Genomic DNA, 17,546 nt, shown 5'->3' on the forward strand with positions numbered 1-17,546 from the left:
GTGGCGCGCCGCTCCTTGCCTGGAAAACCACACTTCCCATGATTCCGCGGGGGGCGGCCCACTTGCACGCGCATGCGGCAATGCGGCGCCCGAACCCTTGTGCGCGTCGCGGCCGGTGGCGGTTAGGCCGGAAAGCGCAGCGGTTGCTTCCAAGATGGCGGCTGTGCTGCAGCAGGTCCTGGAGCGGGCCGAGCTCTCTAAGCTGCCCAAGCCGGTGCAGGGGAAGCTGGAGCGGTTCCTGGCCGATCAGCAGAGCGAGATCGACGGTCTCCGAGCCAGGCATGAGCGCTTCAAGGTGGACAGCGGTGAGTCTGGGGAGGGGGAAGCTGGGAGGACGGGAACGGAGGTGAGGGGGCAGCGGGAACGGGGCAGGCCCCGGGCTGCTCCGTGCGGAGGGGGCCGCGCTGCCCAAGGGCTGCGCGGTAGCCGCTCGTCCCGGTGCTCGGGCAGAGGCAGCGGGCCTGCGGCTCGGGTGCGACCGGGTGGGCTGGGGTCGGGCCGGGTGCCCCCTCCTCCGCCGCGCGATGTCGCGGTCCCTTCTGATGAGAGGAGGGAGGGAGGGAGGCAGGCTTGGGCCTGACGGGTCGTTGTTGTCTTCGAAACGCTTTCAGGGGGTGACCTGGGGCCTGTGAGGTAGGGGTGTGCGTCCTTTGGCTGAGAAGGGGCCCTGAAGTAGGGGGGCATGCCCACTGGCTGGGAAGGGACCCTTCAGTTGAGGCCTGGTAGGGTTTTTTCTCTCACTTTTGCTTGGCAAAAGGAGTCTGATTTTTTTTTTTTTTTTTTTTTTTTAATTTTGCAAAGGACTATTCAGGGTTAAAACTACATTCGAAATGAGGTTAAAGAACAGCCTTTAATCACATTTATAACAAGCATTGGTAGGCTTCAGACCTTCATGATCTTAGCTGTGGAAGAGAAATAATGATTCATTTACCCAACTCTCAGATAGCCTTAGGTTTATACTTTTTCTGTTAAATTCCATGTTGAAGACCATAACCTCTCCATATAAAATGTTCCTGATAGAATCAACGTTTTTATATTGATTTGGAGGTTACTACATCACAGAAAAATAATAGTAATAGAGAACTGGAGTAGAGATGAGAGAAGAGGGTAGATGAGTGTAAGCGCTGGGCAGGCTTGTGAATATGAGTTAATTTATCGGGTAGGTGACATACTTCTGATGTAAACTCTACTTCCACCTTTCCTTCAACCTTTCCGTCTCTTTCATGATAAAAATCTTGCTAAAGTGAATTAATGAAGTGTACCGTAAATTCAGGTAGCCCACAGATTTTAGCAGGTTAGTCTCTTTCAGGTCCATTCTTCTCATATATGGCTGGAGGGGCAGCATTATTTGAAATTGTAAGATATGATAGGAAGCACAAGATAAATAAAAATTTCTCAGTGCTTCCTTAGAAGCCCACTGTGCCTGAGAGTGAGAATAGTTCTGCTTTTACTAAGTATTTTACAGTTAAGCTCTATGACACAGTTACTGTTTCAGATAACCAAAATTTAGATCTAATTATTTTTTCAGTGCTATGGGATTTGCAGCATAGAGCACAAGAGTTCATTTTAAGAAGTGTTCATTAAAAACTTTCTAAATCAAATCCTTGATACCTAGGGTTATGTGGATTTTATTGTATGTGTATAGAAATATGCTACAGGTAAAAGAAGTTTTAAGTTGGTGAGACAACACTGCATAATTTGCTGATACAGTGTTCTCTAGGTACATCAGTAATGTTACAGAACTATTAGAATTAGTTAGGCTGTTAATTTATGGATCATTGCTGGAAACATACCACTTTCCATGCTAACAAAAGTATTTTAAACAATGTTAACTTAATGTGGAAATGCATCTCTTTGCCTTCAAAAATACTTTTTTCTCCAAATTATACTGTACTCTTACTATTTTTAGATATTTTCTTTATAAATACTGTTCTTTATTAAAGGTGTCCATTAATAAGGATTCTTGATAAAGGTGAGAAAGAAAAAGAAATGTTTATTAAGTGAAATTGAGATAACATTGTTATTTTGCAGAACAACAGTACTTTGAAGTAGAAAAGCGTCTGGCTCAAAGTCAGGAGAGACTTGTAAATGAGACACAAGAATGTCAAACTCTCCGTGAGGAGCTTAAAAAACTTAGTAAGTATAACTGCACATTCTGAAGATTGGACAGGATATTCCTTAGTCTAATGGTATGCTGAAATGCTTTAAGTTTTAAATAGGAGTTCAAAATCTATGCATCAACTACATTTGTTGTTTCTGCAAGTAGAGAGATGTTTTGTTTTTCTGTTCAAGTCGGCTTTTTTAAATGGAATTTTTGTTCTAATGGAAAAAAGAAACAACTTTGGTTTCTGATTTTTGTAGTAATAGTAGTACAGTGGGTTATGTATTGATCTTCACAATAAATGCCTCTACTCTAAGCATTGCATTAGTTTGCCACAATACTACCTAGTCCATCCACAGCAAAGTCTTGAATTCTTTTTTTCTTACGTTGTTAAGAGAAATTTTGGCTTAATTGCATCTGGAGAGTGAATTCTGTCATTATGTTACAGTGGAGGTCCCTCACTATTATTTCTTTTTATCCAACAGATGAACAGTTGAAGTCACTGAATGAGAAAAATAAAGAACTTGAAGCTGCTCAGGATCGCAATGCAGCCATTCAGGTACTGTAAGAGCCTGATGATAAGTTGAAAGGCTTTGGTTCACCTGTCTCATTGCAGAAAAGAATGCAATCAATTTCCAAACTGGGCTGTATCAATATCAGTATAAATATGTGCTGGTGTACATATTTACATGTCCGTATGGCTGTGCGTACAGGAAAATTGTGTGGATTTTTAAAGTAAATGCTGGTGGTTTAGTAAACTGAATTATAGGTGAACATATGTCAGAGCAGGTGCTTTTATTTCAGTCTGGATAGATTGTTTTATTCTAGCTGAAACCTGTTGTGAGGTGACTTTAAGACGAACCTCAAAAATTGGACAAAGGTATAAAGAAGAGTTGTGGTTTTTTCCCCCATCCTTTCTCACACTGTGTCACAGATTACCTTGCATTATGCTCAAAAGTCATGGGGTTGCAGGATGAGTCACTTCCACTGACTGATCCAGTAGACCACTAATTTTGAAGCAGGAAGCAAAAACATTAGAGTGATTTCTCCACAATGAGAAGACAGTTCTGATTGTTTCCCCAGAGGGGCTTACCTGGGCCTAACTGAAGTGGTTTGTACTGACACCTTAGAAGGCAGAAGCAGTACTATAGCCTGTAAATGATCCAAGTATATTGACTTTTATTTGATTTTTTTAATTGATTTTTTGCATGTGTTCATACATTAGTTACTCTTTTAACTCTTATATTTAACCAAATAAAACTGTTTCAGTGAAGTCTTAACTATCAAAGCTGTCTTTCAAAGAATATTAAAATTAGATGCAGTTTTGAACAGATCCTGTTGCTTCTTTTGGATTTCTGTTAGGCCTTCCATTCATTTCATCTACTCTAAAGTTCAATGATTTTCATTCTAATCTTCATTCAAATACAGCTAGAACCAGAGGGAGTCTTGTGGCAGTCTGGACCTGTCTATGCCAATTGAAAAGCAAAGGCATGAAAACTACCTATTCAGTATAGAATCATAGAATCATTTAGGTTGGAAAAGACCTTCAAGATTGAGTCCAACCATCAACCATGCCCACTAAACCATGTCCTGAAGTACCCCGTCCACTCACTTTTTGAATATCTCCAGGGATGGTGACTCAACCACTTCCCTGGGCATCCCATTCCAATGTTTGACAACCCTCTCAGTAAAAAAATTTTGCCTAATATCTAACCTAAATCTCCCTTGCCTCAACTTGAGGCCATTTCCTCTCGTCCTATCTCCAGCCACCTGACAGAAGAAACCAACACCCACCTCACTACAACCCCCTTCCAGGTAGTTGTAGAGAGCTATAAGGTCTCCCCTCAGCTTCCTCTTTTCTAGACTAAACAGCCCCAGTTCCCTCAGCCGTTCCTCACAGGACTTGTGCTCCAGGCCCCTCATCAACTTGGTTGCCCTTCTCTGAACGTGTTCCAGCAACTCAATGTCTGTCTTGTAGCGAGGGGCCCAAAACTGAACACAGGACTCGAGGTGCGACCTCACCAGTGCTGAGTAAAGGGGAACAATCACCTCCCTGCTTCTTCTGGCCGCACTATTTCTGATACAGGCCAGGATGCCATTGGCCTTCTTGGCCACCTGGGCACACTGCTGGTTCATATTCAGCCGGCTGTCAACCAGCACCCCCAGGTCTTTGCCAGGCAGCTTCCCAGCCGCTCTTCCCCAAGCCTGTAGCCCTGCATGGGGTTGCTGTGACCGAAGTGCAGGACCCAGCACTTGGCCTTGTTGAACTTCATACAATTGGCCTCAGCCCATCGATCCAGCCTGTCCAGATCTCTTTGTAGAGCCTCCCTACCCTCAAGCAGATCGACCCTACCTCCCAACTTGGTGGCATCTGCAAACTTGCTGAGGGTGTACTCAATCCCCTCGTCCAAATCATTGATAAAGATATTAAACAGAACAGGGCCTAACACCGAGCCCTGGGGAACACCACTTGTGACCCACCGCCAACTGGATTTCACCCCATTCACCACAACCCTCTGGGCTTGGCCATCCAGCCAGTTTTTCACCCAGTGAAGAGTACACTTAGCCAGGCCACGAGACACCAGTTTCTCAAGCAGTATGCCATGAGAGACAGTGTCAAATGCTGGTCTTGAAAGCTGTGTGATACTTCTCTCATCTTTGCTGTCTAATCTTATGTGATAGTGGCATTTTGCATTTAAACACAAAGGGCCAGCTGGACATTAGTATCAGAGTGATTTATGGGGAAAACCAAAACTTTAATTGAAATATGTTGGCTATTAGGCACTAGAAGAAAGAGGTACATTAACCTGCCTTTGTTTGAATTCCATACCCCAACATGATAGAAAAAATGGAAGCAGCCATGCTTTCATACTATGTAGTTTAGACTGATTCAGCTGCCCACTATAAAAGCCTCTTATCCCAGTTTTCAGTTGGCTGGGGTAACTTACTGTGGTTTAGCGTGCTTCTCTGTGATGGTAACTGTAACCAAGGTGGTATAGTGACTATAAACTGTTATAGAAATTTGATCACATTTCTTTATTGCTCTTTTGCTGTTGTTTTTTTTTTCAGAGCCATTTAAGTAGAGAAAAAGAAGAACTGGAAGCTGAAAAGAGAGATTTGGTTCGAACAAGTGAAAGACAGTCTCAGGAAGTTGAACATTTAAATGGTATAGCCAAGAGGATATTAACAAAATATTTCATGTCATTTTGCTAAAGACATGCTTGAACAATTGAACTGATATGGAGTATGCAGTTTGTATAGGCAGCACCAAGTAATGGATTAGCAGGAAACAGTATTTAGAGAAAAGGAAACATGGCAGGAAATTACATGCTAATTGCAGAAAAACAGAGCAGTTTGATGCTTGGTTTTGTAGATATAAAAACACATTATACAATATCTTACTGTACAATATACAATCACATACATTTTATCTTGCTTATTCTCATTCTTTACAATTTAGTTAAGCAATTAAAGCTGTTATCCAGTTAGCTTTTTTTAACACCGATTTCCCTCCTCCAGAGGACGTTAAACGCTTAAATGAAAAGCTTACAGAAGCAAGCACAGAAAAGGTGAAACTTCAGTTAAAGTTGGATGAACTTCAAACGTCAGATGTTTCCATGAAGGTATGTAGTACTTTATATGCATAGTACATGTTAATGTTCTAATAAGTAGTTGTTAATATGTGATGTAATCATCGTTTTGTCATTATTGTCTTTGAAAGTAGGTCAAGTGTACTCCTGTTATTTATAACAAGTTACTTTATTACAAAATTGGTGGCTGTGACTGGAAATAAGGTATATATTTATAGAAGGCAAGGGGGCATGGAAGTTGGGCAAGCATGTCCAAGCCTCACTGGTGGCAATGGTGGCTGCTCCTGCACACTAGGAAGAGCTACTCCAGGTTTGTGAAGGCAGGTAGAAAGGAGAAGAATAACTGTTTGTGAACCTGCACCATTTCTCTGTAGGCAGAATAAACTCCATAAAAAGCTGAAAGAGAAGAGGAAAGGAGAAGGAAAACTCTGATACTTTAGTTTATTTCCTTTAACTAGATATTAATCTAGGTAATGTTCCCAGCTAACATAAACTTTGAGGAAACTAACTCAAGTTTCAAGAAGTTCTTGTAGTGTGAGACTGGTAAGTCAGTATTACCAATGTAATAAGGAACACTGCTTGTCATTTGGTGCTATTTACCAAATTACAGTACATTTTTGCTATTCCTACTTTGATCGTACTACTTTGATTAGCTTCTTTATTTTCTGTGGAACCAGTAAAATTACACTATGCAATTTTCTTTTTAGTACCGTGAGAAAAGGTTGGAGCAAGAAAAAGAGCTACTACAGAATCAAAACACGTGGCTGAATGCTGAGTTGAAAGCCAAAACAGATGAACTTCTACATACTGCCAGGGAGAAAGGCAATGAAATCTTGGAGCTTAAATGTAATCTGGAGAACAAAAAGGAGGAGGTAGTGTAATTGCTGAGTGCTTTTGCCATTTCTTATAAATTATGCATCCTGATTAATTATATTAAACAAAACTGAGTACTTTAATAACTGTATTCGAATAAAAAAATATAAATGTTTTGCAATTAATAAGGAGGTGTTTTTTCTTTTAACTTGTGATTTTTAAGGAATATGTACAGTTACCATTATCTGGATTAGAAAAGTCAAGATTTTAATTATAAGCTAGATGTTTTGGAGTAGCTGATAACAAAACTAAATAACAGTATAATGCTATTAAAATGTATGGGAATACAGATCTTAATAAGTGGAAGGGGCAGAAGGATCTGACTTAACATTCTTTGTGGATTGGAGTGATAATATTTTTATTTTCCTGCAACAAAATACATGGCAGAATCAATGGCCGTATTTTGAAAATACACAGTTTCAGTGAGCTTCTGTTTGAGTACCTGAGCAGGTTATTTAAAAACTGACAGTTGGTCAGGTTTTCTGTGGCACTTAGCTCCACTGAGGCTTGTGGGTTGGTTTGGTTATGCATAACGGGAGCAATTTGGAGCCTCTCACTTTTTCATTTAGCTGAATGTGTGGGAGCAAAGACTGTTAGAAAATGTAACCATTTATGCTCTTTCTGGAACTTTTGGGGTTTTTTAAAGTAAAAACCAATGAGATGGGTATTTTCCAAAATAAACTGGACTAGAAAGACAAATCTATACGTAGTGTTCTCATTTATTCTTTGAACAGGTTTCCAGAATGGAGGAACAGGTAAACAGCTTAAAACAGTCAAATGAAAATCTTCAGAAGCATGTGGAAGACCTTTTGAATAAACTGAAGGAGGTAAGATGACTTGAAGTATGCATGAAACAGCATTACCGTTGCTTCTACAAATTAAAAAACAAAATGTGTGAAACAGAAATAGTGGAATGCTCCCCCACCCTGTCTCTTCTTTAATTTACTAGGCAAAAGAACAGCAAGGTAGTATGGAGGAAAGATTCCACAATGAACTGAATGCCCACATAAAATTATCCAATTTATATAAGGTGAGTTTATTGATTGTGTTATAGGTGTATACTAGTATTACTTGGGGATGAATCTTAGCATTAAATGTAATGCAGGCCAGTTTCAGGGGATTTTTTTCCCCACAAAATGTGGATGTGGGAAGACTACCTGCCACTGCAAAGCACTGTGAAACATCCAAAAGATTGTTTGAATTGATTGATTGATTGATTGTTTGATTGTTTGATTGATTTGCTGCTGTCTTAGGCAGCATTTGAAATCTTATGTTGCTTGGATCATTTTGTAAATTAAGCAAAACTGGGGTTAAAATAGTAATTTTATGCTAACTCTTTTGAGGCTTCATGTTGGATGAAAGTGATGTGTTGGGAAGTAAAGGTTTGTATGTATAATATGACTATGCAAGAGATTTTTCTGAGTTTGGTTAGTAGAAATTCATTTCAAATAACACTGCAAGTGTTAGCGATCTGGTTAAGACACAGCTGAATGTCATCTATTGTGTCAAATAAGCACCATCCAAAGAAGTAATTTTTGTTTCTTTTGTTGGCTCAAAGACTGAAAAATATCCTGTAGCGTATTGACTAAGACAAAGTCAGCTAAAGAGGACAACTGATTGCTCTTTAGTTTACACATATTAGATTCATAGGTTAATGAGCTCTGTTTCCTGAGTTTTCTTGCATAGATACTCACCTAAAGATTCTACCCTGTTTATTTGTGAGGTCTACATTAATACTTGTCTGATTAGATGTAAACTGATGTTCCTTCATTGAACAGCAAGTCAATAGCTAACTTTTCTGGAGCATAATGCATTATTATTTACCTTTTAATTTGGTTTTGGTTTGGTTGGGTTGTTTTGTTTTTTTACTCCTCATTCATGGTTTTATTATAGAATCACTGATTTGAAGGAGCTTAAAGGTTTGTCTTCACTTAACATAGGGTTTGCTATGTACTTGTAACTTCTGATCTATTTGTCTAACCTGATATTAACAGCATCAAGATTGAGTGCCCTCCCATGGGAGCATTTCTGAGACTTCACTGATTAGCAGAAGTTGAATCAACTTTATTTCAGTTATCTCTAATGGACTTGTGGAATTGCTAAAGTATTGTACAGTCTTGCACTTGTGAGATCACTAACTGGAAGCAAAGCGAGTTTATATAAGATTCCCTAAAAATACCAAATTTTTCAGAATTATAAAAATTGAGTACTCAAAATTTCTCCAGATTTTCTTTAGTGAAGGAACAAAGCCAGCACCAGCTATAAAGCAGCTAAAGGGCGTTTATTTTGATTCGTCATATCAAATCAATGTCTGACACTTCTTAGTCTCAGATGGGCAGTTTGCACCAAAGTGAGACTTAATCCAAGTGGAAAGAGAATTGTCCAGTCTAGGTGAATCTTTTAGAATTTTACTCAAAAAACTACATGTTCATAATTTTTGGTAAGTTTGAGCTTTCTTATAAAAATATAGTTGCTATGTACTAAGAGGTAAATAAAATGCTTTTATTTAGAGTGCTGCTGATGACTCAGAGGCAAAGAGCAATGAACTGACAGGAGCTGTGGAAGAGCTGCACAAGCTCCTGAAGGAAGCAGGTGAAGGTAAGCTGTGAGTAAGAAACGGCAAATGGAACAGAGCAGTTGCGCTCCTTTGTAACTGTCTTGATCCATTGAAAAATAGATATTGAGCGTTTATGAAAGGAACTTCATCAGGCTTTTGGGATGGTGGAAATATCAGTTACTTTGTAACAAAAATTTTACCTGACTATTTGAATTTACTTGGGGGAGGAACTATTTTCAAATATACCTGGAACTTTACTTTGGATTTTGATGAGAGGATTTAATTTTGCAAGGTATGTCTTAATTTTAGTTTCTTGTTTTAGATTCCTTTTCACTGATAAAAGGACAGTTCATATTTTAGCCCTCTCCTAAGCAAAGGTGATAGGCAGCAGTTCAAGCTTCTGTCATGCCACTGAGTTTTCTTATTAGCATGAACTTCTGCAGATCATACAAAGTTAAATTTAAGGTACATATGCAAATTCTGATCTTTTTGGAAGGAAAAAAACAAACAAACAAACCACCACAACACAGCAAGCTGCTTGTCTGATTTAATTTTAGCTAATAAAGCAACCCAGGAGCATTTGGCCGAGGTGGAAGAGTCAAAAGCTGTAATGGAAAAAGAACTGAGAGAGAAGATCAGTAAACTGGAAAAGGAGCTGGAGAATGCTAATGACTTACTGTCCGCTACAAAGCGCAAAGGTATGGATAACACTGGGAACTAAAATAAAGAAAGCCTCAGGCTTTCTATCATCTTGAATGAAAACACTATGCTGAATGTCTGTAGGAAGTAAGTGCATTCATGTTAACTAATCTTTGGTCATTTCTAATCATGAATTTTAGAAGCTTTTTCATGTATAGTGTGTGTATGTGTGCATATATATATATATATGAAAATACATACTTTTTTCCCCCCACCAGCAAATGCATTTCTATCAAAATGTTTTTTTAAGTTCATTTGTTAATCTGACTTATCTTCTTAAAGAAAAGGGAGAGGAAACATTTCCTTAAGGCTGAATCGTCATGCTTTTAATTATTATCTAGAGAGGGGAGTAGGGATGATAAACTAGTCTTATTTTCCTCTTATAAAAAAAAACCACAACAAAAGAAAAAAAACAACAGAAAAGCTCTGTCCTTAAATTTCTATCTAACGTTAAATCTTGCTCAGTATTCACTGTTATAGTTCTGTCTTTTTATGTTGAAAAATAATGGTTTGTTTGCTATATATAAGTAATTTCTAAAGGAAAGAGAGAGCAGAGCACAAAGGAACGGAGAGGCATGAAGTGTGTTTGCTGTATCCCTATGTTAATTTATGAAAGTAAACCAGTGCCCTGCCACTCTATACCCCTGGCAGTTTGCTGAGAAATCTGATGTTAAGCTTTGCTCCCGCTGTTTCAGTTGCTTACATTCAGAAATGATCTAAATTTTAACAGTCTTAATAGCAAAAGCTTTTCAGCATTTCAAATTAAACTAGTAAGAGACACTGATAATGTATGACAGGGAATATTGTATGTAATACCAGTCACTTGCACATGTGTTCATATATTATAGATTACAGAAAGCTCTTAAACCATTAACTTTAAGGGCTTAAAATAGTAATTTAAAATACAGTAGTTATAAAGCACAAAGGTGAATGAAGACATTGTTTGTATTAATAAAGAATATTTATAATGGGAATTATTGCAGCTTTTTAATGGTAATTGGTGGGATTATATCTTCAGGAGCCATATTGTCTGAGGAGGAACTGGCTGCTATGTCTCCCACTGCTGCAGCAGTAGCTAAAGTAGTCAAGCCTGGAATGAAATTAACTGAGGTAAGTGAGAAGAAACTTTGGTTTCAAGGCCCTTGAAATGCCAACAGAGATGCTAATCATGTAAGGGTGCAGACTTCATTGACTCTTTTGGATTTGGTATAATGCCTGACTGAAGTTGACGAAATCTTTTCATGCGTTTGAGGCAGACTTTACTGGGTAAATTATTAGGATTTTTTTAACATACTTTACAGTTTTTCTTTAGTAGATCAAAACATTTGTAGGGTCTTTAAGGTTTTTTTCTGAAATACAGGGGGTTTTGTGCACATAAACTTATTTTCTGTATGCATTTTTGGCAGGAGGGGTTTTTTTTCCTTATTTACATGATTTTTTAATCTGTACAGCTGCATATTTGGCTTATACTTGCAGAAAAATTTAACATAATCGTAGAATGGTTTGGATTGGAAGGAACCTTAAAGATCAAGCCACCTGCCATGGGCAGGGACACCTTCCACTAGACCAGGTTACTCAAAGCCCCATCCAACCTTGCCTTGACCACTTCCAGGGATGGGACATCCACAACCACTCTGGGCAACCTGTTCCAGTTCTTGCCACCTTCACAGTAAAAATTTTTTTCCCAATACCTAACTTAAATCTACCCTCTTTCAGTTTAAATCTGTTACCCCCCGTCCTATCACTACACTCCCTGTTAAGAGTCCCTCCCCAGCTTTCCTGTAGGCCCTCTTTAACTACTGGAAGGCTGCTATAAGGTCTCCCTGGAGCCTTCTCTTCTCCAGGCTAAACAACCTCAACTGCCCCAGCCTGTCCTCATAGGGGAGGTGCTCCAGCCCCCTGATCATCTTCCTGGCCTTCCTCTGGACCCACTCAAGCAGGTCCATGTCTTTCTTATGCTGGGGGCCCCAGAGCTGAACAGAGTACTCCAGGTGGGGTCTCATGAGAGCGGAGTAGAGTGGGGGAATTGCCTTATAATGGTAGGTCGTATATATTCCATGGGTTTTTTACACTTCTGTTTATACAATTTGTATTTTCATTTTGTTATTGGTCATTTTGTCCAGCCATTACATTACTTTGTTCTGTGCTTGCTGCTTTCTTTTGTGATACCAGTTTTGATATTTCTGTTGTCTTAAACTTGCATAAGATTTGTCCCTTTTACATAGAATTCTTCTATTGCACACAGTTGAACTATAAAAGTTTGCCATTTTTAAATTAATAGGGATAATTGCTTTGCCATGGTATGAGTCCTAAAAACACATTGTTTTGAAAGTCCAACTTGTTTCTCTGAATTAAGTTGTATGACAAGCTGTATGAAATTCTACTGGTTTAAGGTGTGAATTGTATACTTACCAGTGGCTCTTTTTTAAGAGGTCTGTCCAGGTGTATCAAAACCAAAAAAAACCCGAAAAAACCAAAACCAAAAAATCTTTTGTTGCAGCTGTACAATGCATACGTAGAAACTCAGGATCAGTTGCTTTTGGAAAAGCTGGAGAATAAGAGAATCAATAAATATCTGGATGAAATAGTGCAGGAAGTAGAAGCCAAAGCACCCATCTTAAAACGTCAGCGTGAAGAATTTGAGCGTTCCCAAAAAGCTGTTGCTAGTCTGTCTGCAAAGCTTGAGCAAGCTATGAAGGTCAGTATAAAATAAAAGTGCATGTAAATTTCTGGAAAAGATGTATTTTTAATTCCTTAATCCTAATGGCTGTCAATAAATGTATAAAATGGATCTTTTAGTCAACTTTTATTGTGGGAAAAGATCTGTTGAACTTTCTAGCTTGCAATTTAGTGGGCTGTGCAAAGAATTTTACAGAACCAACATTTTTCAGAATTTTTTACAGTGAAGTCTTAAATGTGGTGACTTATAATCTCTGATTGTCTGAGAGAGTAGAATTCTTTATAAACAAAGATTAGTATTTGTCCAAAGAAATAAAATCAGACTTCGGTGCTCACTTCCCATTAACTTTAATACATACACTAATATGAGTGTGGCTTTTGATTCCTAAACATTTGGAGTTTATCCTTTGGAGTGTTACTTCAAAGTAGTAAAGTGCAGTTTGATTTGCAAGGCATGTCTCTACATGACGTTATCTCTCTGGAAAGGAATGTGTCGGAGTTGAATTGCTACGTGTTCCTTAATGTTTGTATCCTCGCAGGAAATCCAACGATTGCAGGAGGATGCCGATAAAGCCAATAAGCATGCCTCTCTGCTTGAAAGAGAAAACCAGAGACTGGAAATACAAGTAAAAGATCTTTCACAGCAGGTAGAACAAATGTCGCTATGGTTAAATGTACTATTTGCAGTTTATTTATTAATATGGTGCTGTATTTCTGAAGTTTACTTTGAAGTTCAGCCACAGTCATGTAAACTTTGGTTGTCATAAAAGCCTTAGTGATGTTAAAAGCTTATCCTTAGGGCAACATGGTATTTACATTTCTGTTTACAAAATTAGAGTAAGTTTAGCTGCATAGAAGTGCTGCTGCTTTGCGATAATATTGTTAAACATCTGACATGGAAAATTCCGATATAGATAGCTAGCTATATAACTTCTTTGTTTGATTGGAATGTCCTGTGATCTGTTCGCAGAACTGAACACAGACTATCTACTTCTGACCTTGATGTGGTTTCCTTTTGTCAGACTGCTTTTTCTATAATGTAATTATCTTACAAGGATTTATTGATTGTAATAGTTTGTATATTGTAGGAAAAAACCACTTAATTTCCAAGTACTAATGTATTGTTTTTCGGAGTGAACTTTTGAGTCTGTGTGCAAGTCTTACACTGGAATGTTCTCTTTCAGATTCGTGTGCTTTTAATGGAACTTGAAGAAGCTAGAGGCAATCATGTGATTCGCGATGAAGAAGTGAGCTCTGCTGACATCAGTAGCTCTTCTGAAGTGATATCTCAACATCTAGTCTCTTACAGAAATATTGAAGAACTTCAGCAGCAGAATCAGCGTCTCTTGGTGGCTCTTCGGGAGCTGGGAGAAGCTAGAGAAAAAGAGGAGCAAGAAACAACATCATCAAAGTAAGCTATCTGTTCCTTCTAGTAAACTGTTTATACTAAATAGTAACAGGGATTTATTCAAACACTTTTCAGTTTTTTGCTTCCGATTGTTATTAATTGTGTGCATCTGCATATGTAAGTGCACATATGCTCGTGAGCAGCTATGTAATTCATAAAGGCAAATTGTTACTAAGCAACACTGTCTTCAGGTTTAGATTAAAATGGCGTCATAGCTATATATGTTGTAATAGGTCCTCTCATCAAAATCCAAAGTAAAAATAATTGTCAGTCTTTTAGTGAATGTGATTTCACACAACAGAGCTGTTTTTCGAAAAAGAAAAGTTTTCATTCCCATTAGCTGAACAAAAAATTGCATATGTGCATGTCTAATTCACTAGCTGTAAAGTCCACAGATAATGTATTTCTGTATTAAAATAAATAATCAGCAGCCTGATTCTCTGCTTATGCTACTGACTGTTGTTTGAAGTTATTCACGTGAATAGAATTGTCTCTATTCTGCTTTTCATGGAAGAGGCCTACTTCTTTGTCATCTACAAAATCACAAACCCAAAGGCCAGTCTTCCTATAATTTTGCTCAAAAACCTCAGTGGTGCTTAACATTCAAAGATGCAATAAATGTACACTGAAGGACTGTGACAAAATGTAAAGGTTGTGTCATCTTGGTATGCCTTGCTCTGTGTGTCACTGAAAACAGCTATTGTTGGTTTCAGAATTTCTGAGCTTCAGAGTCAGCTTGAGGAAGCTCTTAATGAGCTGGAAAAACTGCGTGAATCGCGTCATCATCAGTTGCAGCTTGTTGAGTCCATAGTTCGTCAGCGTGATATGTTCCGCATATTGTTGGCACAGACCACAGGAGCTATCATTCCCTTGCAAGGTAAGCTTCATGTTTCTGCACCGTTGGAAAAAAAATAAAATTGTCATTTGTTATGAGTTTTCAGTAATGGTGCTGTAATGGTACTAGTAACTTCTGTTAATCTAGTATTCAACTTTTACCCTTACTCACTGGAAGACCCATGAATTTGGATTTAGACACATGATATCATTTTTACAGTATAATAACTTGCTGCATAATGACTGACATGTAGTGGTGACAACATGTGTTCTGGTAGCATACTGTAGGTATAAAGAATGAGTTGCTCAGAAGAGCCCAAGACTTTCCTAGCAATACAGTATTTTTCTAGCCATATTTCAGTGTGACTGTATGATCTTCTGCTTTGGCAAGCATTCATTCAATTGTTGCCTTTAAAATTCCCTTTATCTTTTTTTTTAGCTTCAGGTATATTACCAGAGGAGATTTCTCTTACATCTACTCCAAAGCGCCCAAATTTACCTCAAGCCATATCAACTCCTGCTCCATTGTCAGTGACTGAGTCAGTGGAGACTGTGGAGGCTAAGGCTGCACTTAAGCAGGTATATTTTTCCATAAACACTGTAGAAAGCTTTCACTATTTTTAGTCTTGTAAGCACTTTAATGTCTGTTCTTTGATGTAGTTGCAGGAAGTTTTTGAGAACTATAAAAGAGAGAAGGCAGAGAATGACAAGTTGCTGAATGAACAAAATGAAAAGCTTCAGGAGCAGGTCACAGACTTGAGATCACAAAATGCAAAGATATCCACGCAGCTGGAGTTTGCCTCCAAACGGTAAATTGGTTATTTAATTTCATTGCCTTATGTGTTCTCCGTCAACAGAATCATGTTGATTGCTTGATATCATTTGCTTAGGAAGAGTTGCCAGTTAAACATTAATATTGTCTATTCTGTTAAAGAACACAAAGGAAATAGTGAAGGAGGGATCAAGAATATACCTTCTAGTTGAGTCAGCCACATATGTGAAAAGTGATGCACAAGAACATGAAACATACAGCTGTGTTCATATACCTCTTGCAATTAAACAATTTAATGTGGCAAATGTAAACTTTGCTTTGTTGTTCCATGGGAAGTTATGAAATGCTGCAGGATAACGTTGAAAGTTATCGTAGAGAAATAACATCACTGCATGAAAGAACCCAGAAACTCACAGCAACAACTCAGAAGCAAGAGCAGATAATTAATACTATGACTCAAGACCTGAGGGGAGCTAATGAAAAACTGGCAGTGGCAGAGGTTAGTAATACAGTGTATTATACTGCTAGATATTCCACGTTAGCATGAGAGTTTTTCTTACGATTATCTTGAAAGCTGTCAGAACTTGAATGTGTGGCTTTTTGAGTGCATCAGCTATTAAATCTGTAGAAGCTTGTGTGCATGTATATCTGGTGCGTCCATTGGTAACATTCCACAAAATACCTTGAGTACAGAGTGAAGATGCAACAACATTCCAAAGGTGTTCCAGTTTACAGAGAAAACAGAATTTGATTAGTCAAACAGTTGTGTTCTTAGTGTTCTTGGCTTAATTTGCATGAATTTTAATTTACAATCTATAATCTTTAAAGCTCTTTTTTAAAAACAGTATTAACTAATCATGAAAAGTAATATTAAAATTAATGGACAGATTTGGGATTGATAACAAAGTTCTTGTTATATTTGCTGTCTTAAAGGTGAGAGCAGAAAACTTAAAAAAAGAGAAAGATATCTTGAAGATGTCAGATGTGCGTTTGACTCAGCAACGTGAGTCTTTATTAGTTGAACAAAGAGGACAGAACTTGCTGCTTACTAATTTGCGAACTATTCAGGTATGTGGTATTATTCTTATGCCCAAATTTGGTCTGTCTTTCAGAGTTTTCAATAAATACCCATGAAATGGAATAAACCAGTCATGGCATACGGTCTTAAAAATGGATTTTCTTTTTTGTTGTTGTTACAAATTGACACTGAACTTAAAATACTTGAGCAACTTGTTTAAGCACATTTGTTATTCATATCCTAACTTATGATACTCTAGTATTTACCGGGGCAAAGTCCTGATAATTTTGAGTTGATGAGAAGGGTTTTCACAATAAAATGGGAACATGACACATAGAACAAAGTAAGAGGAAAAAATCTGTATGTTAATTTTTATGATGGCAAAATATACCAGTGCCTGCCCTGGTAGTTTATTTTTCTATTATTTTAAGGTATATTTACTTTTATGTCGTCTATTATAAGGTATATTGACTCTTAGAGTATATATTTATTTTTATATATGTATTTAAGGTTGCACACTTTATTATGTGACTGAATTCTATTTCTATAGTAGATCTTTTGAGTTTTATTAATCCCTGGAATTAGACTGCATGGGTAATAGATTTTCTTCTAATAATACTTATTGTATCAATATTATTTAAAAATCCTTCAAAACTAAGTCATACATTGTAAATGCTACTTTTCCTAATTTTCTATATCTACCTATTATTGCTTGCTCCCTGCAGTAATTATCTTGTGATGGGAGAAGTGTGACAACTTTGTACGAAGTGCTGGAGTAAATCAGAAGAAATTTATTAAAGTGTATTGTAAGCATAGTGCATTGTGCTCTTTTATCAGGGAATACTGGAGAGGTCTGAGACGGAAACAAAACAAAGACTCAATAATCAGATAGAAAAGCTAGAGCGTGAGATATCTCAGCTGAAGAAGAAACTAGAAAGTGAGGTGGAACAAAGACATTCCCTTACCAAAAATCAGGAGGTAAGTATAATTATAAATATGCTAAACTTGTTTTAGT

At 37.9% G+C, this 17,546-nt stretch overlaps 1 protein-coding gene across 2 annotated transcripts in view; it reads left to right on the forward strand.

Annotated features, from left to right (window-relative positions):
* Nucleotides 1–87: 87 nt before the first annotated feature.
* The window catches only part of TPR (translocated promoter region, nuclear basket protein), a 44,503-nt gene continuing 27,044 nt past the window's right edge, over nt 88–17,546 (forward strand). For both annotated transcript variants that reach the window (XM_049807629.1, XM_049807630.1), the window contains exons 1-20: nt 88–305; nt 2,032–2,136; nt 2,587–2,660; nt 5,171–5,267; nt 5,621–5,724; nt 6,399–6,563; nt 7,299–7,391; nt 7,514–7,594; nt 9,075–9,162; nt 9,679–9,819; nt 10,839–10,930; nt 12,321–12,518; nt 13,039–13,146; nt 13,684–13,910; nt 14,621–14,784; nt 15,181–15,320; nt 15,402–15,550; nt 15,850–16,012; nt 16,447–16,581; nt 17,369–17,509. In XM_049807629.1, the coding sequence (XP_049663586.1) occupies nt 155–305; nt 2,032–2,136; nt 2,587–2,660; nt 5,171–5,267; nt 5,621–5,724; nt 6,399–6,563; nt 7,299–7,391; nt 7,514–7,594; nt 9,075–9,162; nt 9,679–9,819; nt 10,839–10,930; nt 12,321–12,518; nt 13,039–13,146; nt 13,684–13,910; nt 14,621–14,784; nt 15,181–15,320; nt 15,402–15,550; nt 15,850–16,012; nt 16,447–16,581; nt 17,369–17,509 (2,616 nt within the window). In that variant the 5' untranslated portion in view covers nt 88–154. The remainder of the gene's footprint in view (nt 306–2,031; nt 2,137–2,586; nt 2,661–5,170; nt 5,268–5,620; nt 5,725–6,398; nt 6,564–7,298; nt 7,392–7,513; nt 7,595–9,074; nt 9,163–9,678; nt 9,820–10,838; nt 10,931–12,320; nt 12,519–13,038; nt 13,147–13,683; nt 13,911–14,620; nt 14,785–15,180; nt 15,321–15,401; nt 15,551–15,849; nt 16,013–16,446; nt 16,582–17,368; nt 17,510–17,546) is intronic.

Source organism: Accipiter gentilis, chromosome 8 (assembly GCF_929443795.1).
Source record: "Accipiter gentilis chromosome 8, bAccGen1.1, whole genome shotgun sequence".
In the NCBI taxonomy this organism is placed as follows: domain Eukaryota; kingdom Metazoa; phylum Chordata; class Aves; order Accipitriformes; family Accipitridae; genus Astur; species Astur gentilis.